Here is a 16,515-nt window from a genome sequence, read left to right on the forward strand (position 1 = left end):
AATAATAATAATTATAATGGGATATTTGCCCAAGCAAGGAATAGTTAGCTATAAGGAACTAAGGGTCTTTCAGCTGAGGTAGTTATATCAGAGGCCCTGTTCATTCCTTGTTCTGTGGGAAAGAAAAGTTGTCCTTTCTCAGAGTGGAAAACATGCAGAATATATTCGAGTAGGGAAAACCTTCTTTGAGGCACTCTGCCAAATCTTCTTTCTGCACCCTTACCTCAAAGATGAGCAAATATCTGGCCTCATCATGAGGATTAAAGTCAGAATTGAAAGGAGTAAGGGAAAAGGAAGAAAGATTTCCTGTAAATTTTCAAACCAGTCAAACCAGAGACAAAAGATGAGTAAGAACAAGAGCAGGAAGGAAGGGGGGAGCGCTAAGTGCCATTACTGATTACACAGGCAATTTGCAACTTCTTAGAGAACCCCAGACACTCCAGAGTAGAAAAAGAAAATATGCATTTTATACATGAAGTGTTATGTGAGCATATGATCAGCACAGAATAACCATAATGGATATTTAACTAATCTTGAGCAATGTCATATGATTCTGCACAACCCCCCCAATTCCTTTTAGTTAATAATTTGTCAAAAGACATGACTCAGCTGTCTGATAGCCATATATTTGCCAAAGGAAAAATAATTAGTGACCCAAATAAATTGTTCAAGCACATAACATCATAATTACCTAAGTGAGACTAGTTATAGAATTTTGAAAGAAAAACTGTAAGAAAAACCATGCAGAGATGAATTTCAGAAATCTGTAAATGGTATTCTCTTTGAACTATTTTAAATTATAGATTTTTATGCTAATTGTACTATGAGATATACCAAGTTTACTAAGATAGGTTCACTGGAGAGACAGTTACAATAGTCCAAAAAACAGAACAAGATAAATATAAATAATTATGGAATATTATGCAACCACTAAATATCATTAATTGAAACAAAGTGACAGAGAAATGTTCACATAACATAAAATAATGAAAGCAAGATGTCAAATCATACATACAGTATGACTTTATTTCATGTACCCTATGTCCCCCAGAAACACCCACATGTGAACACACTGCAAATATATCAAAACAGTAAGTTTTCTTCTCTGCATTATGGGATATGAATGGGTTCTACTTTGTCCTAAAGTTTATAACTCTGTTTTTGAAACAGAAGAGATCAACAAATGATATATTATGAAAGTCTCTTGTCCCATGAAAATAACAGGGCTTTCAAAGGACTATTTTAATCTACTTCTTATTTCTTCCCTTCTTTTGTCATTGTTACTCTTTCTATACTGGATTTTTCCTTGATGAAACAGAAAGAGGATTACATTTCTGATTTATCTGTGATTCTTTTTCAAATTGTCACATAATACAAATGCTAACCCATTTATAAGTGCTCATTACTTTTCAACTATTAATTTTCATGTTTAATAACTACAATTATAATCAATGCATTTGACTCAATGATTTCACTTCTGGGAATCAATCAAAAGATTTAGATCCAACACATGTAATATTCACTGTAGTACTATTAATCACAAGCTCCAATCAGAAAAAATTAAAATTTTATAAATTTTATGTCCAACATTAACGGGAAAGAACACGAATGTACAAAAAAAATGAACTCATACTGAATTAAAATTGATTTATAAAAATAACATGCAAAAATACCTGATAATTTTAAGTGACTAAATATACAAAAAATAATATGACTATGGTAAGAGCCACAGTAAAGTACACAAAAATGAAATGAAATCTCAAAGACTAAAAGAAATTTCAAGCCTACTTTTTCCTTTTTCTTAAAGAAAAATAATATTGATAGAAAATATGTTTTATTCTGTTTTTATACATAGTATATTATGGTATTATTGTCAACTGATAATAAATTGTGTTCATAAGGGGTATATGACTAAAAGGAAATGTATTTGATAAATATGGCAATTGACTTCAAATGATGTTTCTTGTTTTTCTTCTTTCTACTTTGTTTTCCAAAGTATTTTTTATGTTGTGAATCTGACTTTTATTATAAAATAGAACACTTTTCAAATAAGTCTTTCCTTACACTTTTTTAATACAAGTGAATTAATAAAATATGTACGCAGATCTGCATAACAGTATGTAATTATTCACTGATAAGTGCAATGTCAATAGATAAAAAAAACAATCTAGATATAATTGAATTACCCTTGCCATTTTTAATTGTGGAGGTGTCAACATATCTCATATATTTTATTTTACTCAGCTGGAGAAATTAAAATTCTTACCATATTTCAATCATAAAATCTATGCTCTGAAAGAATAGCATTAAACTACAATATAAACTCAGGAAGGGAGGAAATTTTCTTTGTTTCATCCAGTGCCATTAACCCCAAAATCTCAAACAGTTCAAGAGCTCAGCAAATATTTATTGGAAAAAAATACATGAATAAGAAAGGAAAGCAAAGAAAGATAAAGAAGGACAGTTGGGAAACTGTAGAACAGGAGTGAGAATTGAGACTCTACACTAAGAGTGTGGCCAGACAAGTGGCCATGCTACAAGGTCCTTGATTCTAAATGGAACCAGATGAATGAAAAGCAATGTTGCAGGTTTCTCTACATTTATAATTCCATGGACATGTGTTTGTGTCTCATGGTCAAACAAACAAAAAAGATTTTAAAATCTAGAACCTCAACTCCCAATCCCATTACAAGGCTGAAAATCAACAGAAAAGTGAACTGATTCAGCCAAAGTAAAACTCATCCTCTACTCCTCTCCCTAAAAAAGTTTAGGAAAGCATTACAAAACTAACAAAAGTAAATGCTGCTGCTCCCAACATCAGAATTCACATTACATAATAAGCAATACTATTTGTTTTATAACAGAATTTCCACTAGGATATATAATTGTAAATTGGATATTAATCATTTCAAAATGTTTTTTTCTTTTTTTAAAAAAGATTTATTTATTTATTTATTTATTTATAGAAGCACTGGGTACAGTCAGAAGCGCGGAAGGGCGAGAAAATTCACCAGAGCCAGAACGGGGAGCAGAACAGGCAGAAGGCCGAAGTACATTGCTGAGGGGAGCAGCGGGTGGCAGGAGAGGTCTGCGTGCCATGTGGGATCCTCACCTGGTGGCCAGGGATCAAACCAGTGCTGCGGAGGCTGCGGGCAGCTTCGCAACCCAGCGCTCAAACGCTGAGCCACCAGGGAGGCCCTCAAAATGTTTTTTCTTGATCCAGCTTTCTATAACACATAATAGTCACGTAATTTACAAACTTTGTATGGGGCATGGTTGTGAGGACAGTTGTCAAGTAAATCAATTAATTTATCAGCCACAGTATATTGGTTAATGTCTATCTCAAGATATGTCATGCATATCTACAGAAAGTAATCCACAGAAATCAGACTGCACGACATAGAATCGATTAGCATGGAATATCCAATAGAGAGCATTTTTCCTTCATCTCAAACATTTTGTACACTTTCAGGGCTGGGAATTCCTGTTCATCTTCATGACTATAGAATAGTTGATGCCGGTTTTTAGGTCAACTCCCACTGGGTGCAAGTAGTCTTAGCTATGAACATTTTAGAGCTTGAGAAAACTAACCTTCCCCCAAAGCCCTAAAATTAGAAGAAAAGCTCACACTCAACATGAAAGTTGTTGTTTGGTCTATTTATATTTTCTCAGTTCTTTGCATCAAGTCCTATGAAGTATTTCACTTCTAAGCCACAAGAAAGAGGAATGTAAAATAGAAGTAAATGTTAAAGATTCATAGAGTTAGAAACTAGAAAATAAAAAGATAAAACAGAGAAAAAGAGTTACAGCATCAATGAAGGAGCAATACAGACCAAGATATGCTTGGGGGATTATGGCCCCCTGAGGCACTAGTTTTATAACCAGATTTTTTTTTTTAAGTATATGAGATACATTATTTAGTGGGTTAATGACATGGATAAAATAAATACATAATAATTCTTTCAGTTACTTATCAGTGACTATACCTATCTAGCATAGCCAATGGATTGCAAAATTAAAGTATCTGAATTTTACTTAGTTTCTTCTTTTTTTTTTTAGATACTGAACTCATATTTTATTTAATTTTTTTAAATTTTTTTTAAGATTTATTTATTTATTTATTCATACAAGCACTGGGTACAGTCAGAAGCGCAGGAGGGTGAGAGAATTCACCAGAGTCAGAGCAGGATGCAGAACAGGCAGAAGGACTGAAGTACACTGCTGAGGGGAGCAGCGGGCGGCAGGAGAGGTCTGCGCGCCATGTGGGACCCTCCTCTGGTGGCCGGGGAGCAGCCGGGGATCGAACCAGCACTGCAGAGGCTGCGGGCAGCTTCGCAACCCCGCGCTCAACCGCTGCGCCACCGGGGAAGCCCTTACTTAGTTTCTTATGAGTGTATGTGGAAGTATAATGATGGTTTTATTTGATGGTTCTTCTTTACAATGAATTTAGTCCATGTCATCAGCTTTCACTATAATTATTACAGTAAGCTCATCAACTTTATTATGAATATATTTGTGCAAAATATTCATTCATAAATGAATAACGCTATTTTTAAAATGTATTATTTTAAATGAAATTTACTTACATACAATTTTCATGAACTAATATTTTAAAGGAAAATAGCAAAAAAAAAGACAGTGAATATTAAGAAAGTATATAGGTATATTAAAATAGAGTCGATTAAAGAATTTAGAAATGATGCCTGTGTTTCTTCTGTAATATTTGTTCAAAGTCATTCTGTTAAAAATAAATTATAATGGATATAAACTTGAAGACACTCTTAGAGCAGCAAATAGTTCTTATGTATTAAAAAAAAAAAATCACCAATTTATCTTATATAGATTTTTATTTACACACACAGAGAATTGGCCAAAGTGTTAAAACTGGTTCTGAGAACTTAAAATTGGTTCTGACTAGATAAAACTAGTAGAAACCATCTCTGATAGCTTCAAACCAGTTCTGGTCTCATACAACCTGCCCAAACCAATTCTGGCAGGATGAAACCAGTTCAAAAGAGTTCTGGGGAATAAAACCAGCTCAAACCGGTTCTGAACAGATAAAAATCAGATCAAATTAATTCTGGCCAGGAAAAAAAACTTTCAAACTGGTTCTGGCTAGAAAAAACAGTTCTGACTGGATAAAACTGGCACAAATTCATTATGACTAGAAAATACTGATTCAAACCAATCTCACAGTTTCAAAGTGGACCTGCTCAGATAAAACTGTCTCTGACTGGATAAAACTTGTTCAAAACCAGTTCGGACTAGATACCAGATCACTCCTACCACCTAGACACCCACTGTCCTCCACCATAGACCACTGGGCACTCTCCATACTTTGTTGTCTGCCCTCTCCCTCTCTCTGGAAGCCTCAATTCTACAGTCAAATTCTAGGGTTTGTTATTTGTTTGGTTTTGTATGACCCTTTTTACTTCTCTATATTCATTTAGTGAGTGAAATCATCTGGTATTTGTCTTTTTTCCTATTGACTTATTTTGCCTAGCATAGTCCCTTGTAGTTCCATCCATGCTGTCACAAATGACAAGATTTCATCTTCGTTATAGCTGAGTAGTATTCCATTGTGTATATATGGCACATCTTAATTCACTCATCTTTTCTTGGGCACTTAGGTTGATGCCATAAATAGGCTACTGTAAATAGGACTACAGTGAACACAGGAGTGCACATAACAGATAAATTAAACTCCATGTTCAGAATGGGGCACATGGCAGATCAGTGTTACTTACAAAAACACAGTAATAAATATAAAATAATAAGTACTGACATTCGAAGGTGACTGAAGTAATTTTTTTTAGAAAAACACTTTAAAGTATTAATAGCACATATTAAAAGTACAACAAAAGATTTTAAATTTTACATAAGCATGGGGGCTCATTTATTAACTACAAATATGACTTTTCCTTAAGTTCCTTTTAACTCTTAAATGTTTATTTTCTAGTAAAATTTATTTTGATTTGAATAATTACCTATTCCAGTTTATAGAAAAAGTAATGCAATCTGTAGCAATTAAAGCTAAATCACCTTTCATAGATACAATTTCATTTTCCAACCATGGCCAGTTATTGGGGTATAATTTAGATTATTTCTTACACTGGAATATTATGACAAAGAACAAAGAAGGAGTGGTTTATTGAAGAGTTGTAAGTGGCCTGAGATACATGATGCTTAGTTCTTCTATTCTCCTTTTTTTACCTTTAATTATTTTTTAATTCTCCTTTTCAAAAGAGATGTATACCCAATGAAGAGTAGGAAAATATCTTCTCAAGCCACAGCAGATTGGTGTTAATGCTAGAGTCTCGGGAAAACGAATTTTATTATAATCATCTAGGTAAAGCAGAGGGCAGTCAGTACCTCAAGATAAAACACAGAGGAAAGGACAACTTCAACAGAATACAACATATTTTTCATGGATACTCAGATTAAAAAAATAATAAAAACAATTTAATGGTGAAATAAAGTGCTAGCAAAGGGAACCAATTAAGGGGTCTTATCACAAATGACAGTGAGGCAAAAATTAGCAAGACATTTCAAGTCTCACAATGTAGTAGGAGGATGGAAAATAAAAGCTAAAAGTAGGAGGGATTAATCCCAGAATAGAGTTGCCTAATTCAGACTAGGGTCATAAGAGAAAAAAGAAAAGAAAAGGAAACAATAGACAGATTTAACATTACAAAGAGGAGAATGGGTGTTTTAAACAAAGAAGCAAGCAGTATATGCAAAAAACTTGCCAGTAAGAGAGAACTTGATGACAGTCAGGATACTTCCTACAATTCATCATGGTGAAAACAGTGGGAGTAACACAGGACATAATGGAACGGGAGACAGACTAAGACCTAAATTGGTTTCCAGGAGCTACATTATATCCTCAAGGTGCTAATAAGTCACTCCCAACCAGGAAATTGGCATGAGAAGTGATATTTTGGAAATATTATAGCAGTGGCAGTGTCACATACAATTGGAAGTTAAAGTTGATGATAGTTTTTGAGCAGGTTGGTCTTTCAGATGGTCCAGGACCAAAAATTTAAGAGCAGTGGCTGTGTGAAGAGATATTAAGGATAGGATAAAGACACACCAAAGAGAGAATACAAAAGACAGTTTTGAAGGCTGCTGACAAGAGGGTTTCTATTTGATTCTAAACTATCAAAATTGTAAAGATCCATATTTTAACAAAAAAACCCACAGCCTGAGGAACTGTGAAAATGTATAATTTGAACCATAGATAAATGATGCTATGATCACTACTTAGAAAGTTTAAAACAAGATAAGTGTGCAGTTGTTTTTTTTTTTTAAGCAATAACTGGTTTGCCCTTTATAAAAATGTCTGAATTAACTATACTCACCATCACAATATGTAGAGCAAATCTAGTGGTTCATAGTTCAGCATTTCAAACACAGAAATGTGAACGCAAAAGAAAATAATTTTTCGAAGCTTCGGAAAAGCCTTTTAAGGATTTAAAGTGTGAAGCACTTAACTTCTAATAGCAGTATACAGGAAGAAATCTTAACTGCAGCATAAAAGTCACATTCACAGATTCTCAAAATAGAAAAATATTATTCATTCACATTTCAGATTACTTTTTGGAATGAAAATAAGAAGCAGAATTTGAATTTTAAGAACAATTTACAAGTCTCCTTTAATAATACACAAATGTTCACAAGGGCTGATTCTAAAAAACTCATTCTCATTAAAACGAAAACTTAACCCAAGTACTAGAAATCATCTTTTATTTTAATATTAAGCTCACTGAATTCTATCTCTCCCTTCCTTACTTATGCCCCTTCCCTCAACCCCATAACAATTTCTACCCCTCCATCAAAACTACATGAACAAGCATTTCTCCTGAAAATGTAACTGAAGTAGCAATTGAGACTTAGATGCAGAGTATCTTAGATTAGTAACTCCAACCAAATGCAGCAAAACAAAAGTATCTTAAAAGTCAGGTCTACTGTTGGTGAGGAAATGCCATTTTCTATAATCTCCAAAAGATACCATATACCTTATCAAGACACAAGTAACCTGGTTCTTTTAACCATCCCCATAAATCTGTTCACATTAAGTAATTATAGAGCAGGAACTAAAATCCAAGAAGATATTAGAGAATATAAAATATTATGTATGCATCATGAACTTAATTTGGAATTCTTTGTATTTCAAAAAAGTGGGAAGGTCAAAAAAATAGTGGAGGTGTAAGAACTGAAAGAACTTCAAATTGGAATAAGATTTGAACTGCAATTATGTTCATATGCCCTATTTAGAAAAACATCTTGAAACCATCTTTCAGTGTAAAAAAAAGAAAGATATTTTTGTTGACTACATTTTTATCTTTCCATTAATTAGTTATGCTTCAGAACTTACTCATTAGACACCACAGCACTTTGACACATAAAGAATTATGCTCATACCAAGACAGTTCAGAGGCAAGGATTCAAGAGGATGGAATTGCACCTGTTTTCTGGATTCAGGAATTTTAATTAATTTTAAATGACCTCCCTTCTCTACCTTTCAGCAGGTACATGAATCAGTGCTAGAGCAAGGTTGTTTATTTCTCCTTCCAGACAAACTTAGACAAATTCTCACTTTTCCAAGGTGACCTCAGACATGAGGGATACTGTTTCTGCCTGACCCTTTTAAGGCAAAAAAAGAAAGACATAACAAGAAAGGACATATTTCAGATCTAACAAGAAGATGAAAAATATATAGAAGACCTAGTCATTAAGGTAGGTAACTTAAAGATCTATATCAAACTTCATACCTTGATTTTTTTGAAGCATTTCTTTAAATTTGTAATTGTTTTCAAAATTAAGCTACCCAAAAAATGAGACGAGGACTAGATAAAAGAGGAGGAACAGAAAAGAAATGGGGCGTTACCAAAATGTGAGAAGGGACATGGGAGAGTTACCTTTTTCCAATCCTTTTTTTAAAAACACTTTTAGTGTTAACAAACCAGAACTTTTTTTAACCAGAAAAGAAAGTATTTTTCATTTTGAAATGTCTGAAAATATGGAACCCACACTGAGAGCCACAAAATGGAGTTGTTTGGCCATCCAGGAGATCCCCAAGTCAAGAAAAGGCTGTTCCAGGTCCCTTGGGCGGGGCACAGGCTATAGTGGCCACCACCTCTCAGTTCAGCTGCCTCAAGACTAAAAACACAGTATGAACACAAAGGTGAGAGAGGGCCTCGGTGCACAACCTCCACTGTAGCCATTCATGCTCCATCTCCAACAGAAAGTCATGGTCTCCTCAGATTACCTCGCCTCAAGACTCACCATCAGGCCAGTTCCCAAAGTACCAGTCTATGTGTCTACCTTGTCTTCGATAATCCAGATTACAGGCTCATTGCATGTAGTGGGTCTGGCAGACTCTATGGTGCCTGGGCAACTCCACCAGCAGGGCTTGTAGCCTCTCCCCACTTCTAGTTATAGCTGCTACTACCACTTCCCAGAGACTGCAGTCTACTTCTACCTTGAGAGATCATTTCTAGGTCAAAACTTTATTTTGGGGGGCTCTTATTTAAACAAAAACCATCTGACTCCCTTTTGGTGGAACTAGTTTTTGTTAAGAAAAAAAGAAAGTTTGCCAAAGAGTTGTTCATATAATTTGATTCATTAAGCCAAGAGGTGAAATCTTAGAATCCTAGACTTAAGGAGGATGAACAAAAACCCCCATACTCAAAGAAATAAAATGTCACAGACACATAATTAGATTGGTCCAATATCGCTGTGAGAGCTGTGTTCATTTTTACTGTGTCATTGCACAAAACCACCTTCCATTTTATTTTTAAATAAAAAGAAAATGCATTTTGTCTGTCTCACTGACTGAGAAAATGATTCTAGTTTAGCAAGCTAAGCCAGAGGCACTGCACTTGAGGTTTTTGCTATCCTTTTCAGAAAAGAAGCTACCAAGGTGAAACTGTAATAAAAAAATGGGGCAAAGCAAATGACAATGAGTACACAGCTGAGGTAATTTATCACCATGGTGCTCACATTACTGTAATATATTTGATGTCTGCTCTCCCACCCACCAGTGACACAGATATGCAGGCAAAGAAAATACACCTGTACCTCAATAAAAAGAAAAAAGACAGTACAAGAAAGAAAATACACCTGTTGGGGGTTTGTATTTTATCATCTTCTTTAAGCAAATAAGATTGGTTGAAATGTGTTTGCTCCATTTTACCACAAAGGATTGTTCTGGCAAAATGTACACTTTTTATGAAAGATTATATAACTCCTTTTTACTCCAATAAACAAAGCAGCATGAGCACTTAGTAGCATTAAAAATACTCAGAGTGCTGATTGTAAAATACTGTATGAACTTTTTCTTCCTAAATTCAAAAACAAAAATAGTACTTAAAAGAAATAGTACCAAAAAGAAAAATAGCACCTAAACTTAATCAGAACTGTAATATTATTTCTAAACAGTTAAAGATAGGCTTGCAAACAAATGTGTCCAGTCATTTGCAGCTCTGACCCATTTTTTATAATGCATACATTTTATAAAACTTGTTTTCCTACAAAGGGTCATTGATTCTCAATTCTGTCTTTTCAAGTATTGTGCTTTTAAAAATCAGTTCTTCATTTTTGAGCTGGATTTTGCTTTCACACCTTCTAAAATACATCAGTTAATCTTTTACTTAGGAGAATAAGTGGCATTCAAGCTATGGTTGGTTGATCTTGGTAGCTAAAAAATCCAATAATTTAAAAATTGGGCTTATTTTTCATGAGACACAAGCCATGAAAAATACAATCAAATGGAATTGACACCCTGCAATTTTGACTTATTTTACTTGAGAAAAAAACAGGATGATTCTCTTCTGACCACATTATTTCTTCATTTAACATCTATGTGGATTTCTAGAATCTGCTGCAGAGTGGAAAATGATCGCAAGGATTATTTAGCAAATTACCATCAATAATATATATTACATTGTCTCTAAACATTTAATTATTCTTTTTTTTATTTTGCCACTCACATGCACTGTCTCAGCCTTTTAAAATTACTACAATTATCCACTGGGTCTCTGAATTTTGCATCACATTTATTAACAGCCAACTTATTTTCCAGGTTGGTTCATAAATGGATATAACCAGTTTTATAAACCTAAATTTACTTGCAGTGTTATTACTCCAATGTAGTGAGTCAAATTCATTTACCTCCTCCGAGCTCACTATGATGAGGCAAAACAATTTAGAATAAGATGACCTGCACTCAAGCCCTAACTAATGTACTATCTACAATAACTGAGCAAGTCATTAGACTTTCTGGATCTCACTTTGCAATTCTCAAAAGGAAAGTGTTGAACTAGGCAGGTTCTTTTGTTTCTCTGAAACCAACACTGTAGTTTACTAACCGGAAAATCACTCCACAAATCATTTTTGCACTTACCACTATGAAAGTGCATCATCTTAGACCATGATCAACTCTAGTCTAAAGTTAATGACCAACTATTGCCAAAGAAAGTTCAAATTCTCCTGCAGTGCATTAAGCTATGGCCAATACTAATGTTCCTTGCTGAAGCAGCATGACTAGTTTTCACTCAGATTCATCATCTCATTAGTGACCCAATTTCCAGCATCACTAAGCCAAGGAAATGTCTCTTAAGAAACCTGAGAAGCAAAATCTCTAAAACTGTTACGTGTTTGCTACTACATTAGGAAAGTTCACAGTACCTAAAATAGCCACCACCTCATCATCCTGGATGACTTCCAAGGATCCCGACACCACAAAGCACAGGGCATCCACACTTTCTCCAGCATGGTAAATGAGGTCCCCAGGAGCACAGTGAATAGTCTGGAACTCCACCGCCAAGGCACGCAGACACCCATCACTGGCCAATCGAAAAGCAGGATGTTCATTAAAAACCTTCCGGTTTAGATGAACACAGATATCCGCTCTCATGTCTTTGGGACAGATGGAGAGGACCTGAAAAGTGAAAGATGAATAAGTGAGAAGAGAAAGGGGCTATTTCAGGAAAAAGAAAACAACTCACCCAACAAAAATTTATAGACTGTGACAAAGTCTCTAACACACTGCACTAGACATGGGGAAGGCCAAGTTAACAAGACACATTTCTGCTATCAAGGATCTAATAACCCAGAGAGATGGCTTGATGAGCATATGGAGTATTACAATACAGCATGTAAATAATATATATATATGCGTGTGTGCAATTTTATTTTTATATAGTAGATAAAAGCAGAAGATATATACACATGTATATATACACACATACATAAAAATTGGTAATGTACATAAGGGGAAATGAGAGTAAGTGATGTTACTGTCTGGTGTGAGTGTGTGTGTGTATGTGTGTGCACAGAATTGTGCTGGGTGAAGTTTTGATGAAAAGGCAGACTCCCAGCCAGGGTTCCACAGGGCATGTTCAGCTATTATTTCTCATGCCACTCATTAAATTCACAGCTCTTGAGTTTTGGTTATGTGCTAGTTACATGCAAGCTCCATGCAGCTCTCCAGACCCATGAAAAAAACTCATAGTGCTAGCCTCCCTAGAACTGCCAGTCAGTAACAGTTTGGAAAGCCACTGGTTCTAGTCCAATGTCCCATTTTACAGATAAGGCAAATGTATTCCATGAAGACTGGGTGATTTATTCAAGGTCTCAAAAAATAACCATCAAAATGCAAAACTCTTGAGTTCTAATTTCTAAGTGACGCAACTTAATGAAGTTCAACAAAGGATAAAATGAAACATCTGTCATTCTGATTTTTTGGTTCTTTGTGTAGACAAAAATATAAATGCTCACCTCTAAAAATCACTTAAGATATAATCAATTAAATAATATTAGTAGGAAATCATTACTGTCCTCACCATACCACAGAAAAGTATAGATTTCTTTGCAAATATGTTTCTATTTATAAATACTTTAATTTCAGCTTTAATAAATGCATTTCACATTTGAGTTTGTTACAACATAAATTCATTGACAAATTATTTATCCCATTAATATTTGTCTAGAGGTCATATTATTTGAAATATAAGTTAGAGTGCATGTATACTTATGTGAAAAGGACCTGAGACATTAACACAGAGTAAATATTTGATTAATATCACTCTTTTTAGGTATTTACTTCCATTACATTATAATGTTGCAAAAGCTTAGAAGAAGAGTAAAGCTAAACTTAAATTAAATACTTTAATTAACATAAAAATCAAAAAATTAAATCAAGATTCTTAAAAGAAATGGTAGAGTGTCAAAAGAAGAGGTTTTTATCCTACATCTTAGTCATTCTTTAAACAAATTTAAAAATGTATTTTAACTATTATTGTATGAAACATGGTAAATAAAAAAATAAGAAAATAAAATGTCTCCATTAGTTATACATATTTATACATTGCTAGATACCATTTTTCTGAAATTCAGATCTCCAAAAATTTAGTTCCTACTATATATCACCCAATACCACTTCCCAGGCCATGATGCATTGATTTAAAAACATAAATTTTCAAGAGAATGTAGAGTTTGAACTGAAGAGAAACATGTGATTGGAAACTTTAACATGATGGTGTAGCTTTTGTTTAATGAGTGATCTCAATCCACCATTTACTAGCTATGTTATCTTGAGGAAATCTATTTCAAACCTGTGAAAGGACAGACAAAAACCTCTTCAAGTTTTTAGAATTTCATTTCATTTCAGTAAAATTACCTGAAGTAAAAAAAAGATAAAAGATAAAAACATAAAACACTGTATAACTTTTCATAAAATAATTATAACACAATTAAATTGACCATTGAACTACGATTAGATATTGAGATTTTCCAGTTTTCCCTTTTATAAATCAAGTTACATAAAATAATCTGTATCTACATCAGACTAAGAACAGGTTATTTTACAAGTAAAATTAGTAGTTAAATTTAAAAACATTTTAAAATTTCTTGCCAAATTGCCTCCCAGAAAAGGTATAGCAAATTACACTGAAACCTGTAATGTATGAGGATATCTTACATGATTTTAATAATTTATCTCTGAAATCTTCCAACTGCATTTGAAAGAGACAAGAAAATTTCACCAAAGCAAAAATAGAATGATATAGTGTAACAATGTTTGTAGAAAACTGGAGAATCTTACTCTTAGTGAAGTCTGTCTCTGCTATTATTCCCTCATTCAGTGGCCACAGATTGATCACTTTTAATCAATCTATAACAAATTTTTAATATAAAAATAGGAATAATGAAGGTAATTCTTCAAGTGCTGAAGGTAGCAAAGTAAACAAGTCTCTTTTTTGAGGTTTCTTCTTGCTCTGAAATCAATTATTTTATTATCTTTAAAATTCTCTATCAAAAGTAATATAGTCAGCTGTTTTTCATAACAATTGATAAATATAGATTATCTCCCTGCTTTCTTTCTTAGGACAAAGACATAAATGCATTAATGACATTTTGATAGGCATTGAAGGCTACCAATGACCTTCAAAATCCCTGCTTCCTTTGATGCAATTAAGTTACACACTGTTAATTAATCTCTGTTCACCAATCCAATTGAATTCTTATTTAGTTAGTGGAAACCAGTGAAAAGTCAGGCCAAATGACATTTGCACATAAAACATTTTTACAGTCCAATGGGAATGAGTTCAAAGACTGCTAATAAATAAAGTAGGGTTCTCCAGAGGAATTCAGTTCTTTTTATTTTACAACAAGAAAAGGAAGCCCACGTTATTTAAAAACAAATCAAAAAAAAGACAAGTATAACCATGTGGCTGGCAGTCAAGCTGGCCTGGTGAGAGCAGTTATCTGGACATTAGTTGACCAATTTCTGGAGGCATCAAACCTCTGAGGAATTTACTCAGGAACAATGAAATGAAATAAAACCAAATCAAATTTCTTCCAATATTTAAAAGTAAAAGGTCATGTTTAGCAACAGAAGACTGTTCTAATCAAGGAGAGATTATATGTTAAAACCCATGGGGGTTCACTTTACAGATAAATTTCCTGTGAAAAACTTCATATACTAAATGTGACTTCAGGATTTTATTTTAAAATTACAAAGGATCAACTCTACCAAGTTTTTCATGATTTTGGTTTTTCAGTAAAATGAACAGTGAAAAGACAAACATTGTTACCAATTTTTAATTTGTAAATCTGCTGAGGTTTTGGGTCACTAACTTTCCAAGTTAGGGCTCAGATAAAATTATACTTTCCATTGATTTTATTCTTAAATTCCTTTCTGTACTTTTTTTATGCACATATATTTGACAAAATAAGAATAGTTTTTTCCACATGGGAAAATATTTTCCAAAATTGGAAGTATATTTTAAAATACATGTGATTAATTATCCAGAAGCATGGAAACAATATTGGAAAACAACTTGATCACGATCTTTGAAAATCAGCTATGATAAATGATATCCCCAGCTTCCTTACAATAATGAATTCCTGGGGCCTCCCCAGTGGCTCAGCAGTTGAGTGCTGGGCTGCAAAGCTGCCCACAGTCTCTGCAGCACCGGTTCCATCCTGGGCAGCTAGCGAGGGTCCCACATGGCGCACAGATCTCTCCTGCCACACTCACTGCTCCCCTCAGCAGTGTACTTTGTCATTCTGCCTGTTTTGCTCCTTGCTCTGGCTCTGGTGAATTCTCTCGCCCTCCCATGCTTCTGACTGTACCCAGTGCTTGTATAAATAAATAAATCTTTAAAAAAAAATGGATTCCTGTTATTTACTGCGAACGGAAATGAACTGGTGCTTCCATCATCTGGCTACAATGACAAAAATCAAATATGTGTGTGTATGTATGTATGTATGTATGTACATATATATCCACATATATATACTCTAATACCCAATTCTAGAGATGTACCCAAGAGAAATGTCTATAAAGGTGTACCAAATCACATGAACATCAATGTTTGTAGCAGTACTATTCATAACAATGCCAAAATACAAATCACCCAAATACCTATAAACATTAGCCTAGATAAATATCATGGCATATTCACATGATGAACTGCTATTCATCAATAAGAATGAAAGAAATAACCATTACACATAAAAGAGATGACTCTCAGCAAAAGAATGTTGGCCATAAAAGAGACTGACACAAAAAAAAGTATGCATATTACCATTTACATAATGTTCAACAACTGGAAAAAATCAATACATAGTTATGAAAGTCAAGATATGGGTCACTCTCCTGGGACAAGTTGGTTAATGCCTGGGGAGACCCTGACTGGGCTTCTGGGGCTGAGTTTTGGATGCTGTCTATAACATTTGTGCTCACTGTGAAAATTTATCAATATGTTTATATACAATATAGTTTTTCAACTTTTCAACATTATGCTAAATTTTAAGTTTATTTTAAAAACCATAAACACACAAAATGGTAACTATGTGAGGAGAGAGATATGTTAATTGGCTAGAGTATAGACATCATTTCACTATGTACATACAATGAAACCATCATGTTATAATTTTCAAATATATGTACTTTCAATTTTAAAGGTTACTTATAAACAGATAGGTATTGTCTAAAATTGAATGAAA

General features: G+C 33.9%; 1 protein-coding gene across 1 annotated transcript in view; it reads right to left on the reverse strand.

Annotated features, from left to right (window-relative positions):
* Nucleotides 1–16,515, reverse strand: part of KCNH5 (potassium voltage-gated channel subfamily H member 5) — a gene marked incomplete at both ends in the record, with an annotated part of 246,631 nt that overhangs the window by 38,890 nt on the left and 191,226 nt on the right. The window contains one exon of the mRNA XM_084241184.1: nucleotides 11,692–11,944. Within this exon, the coding sequence (XP_084097310.1) occupies nucleotides 11,692–11,944 (253 nt within the window). The remainder of the gene's footprint in view (nucleotides 1–11,691; nucleotides 11,945–16,515) is intronic.

The sequence above is a fragment of the Talpa europaea genome, assembly GCF_964194135.1.
Source record: "Talpa europaea genome assembly, chromosome: 8".
In the NCBI taxonomy this organism is placed as follows: Eukaryota; Metazoa; Chordata; class Mammalia; order Eulipotyphla; family Talpidae; genus Talpa; species Talpa europaea.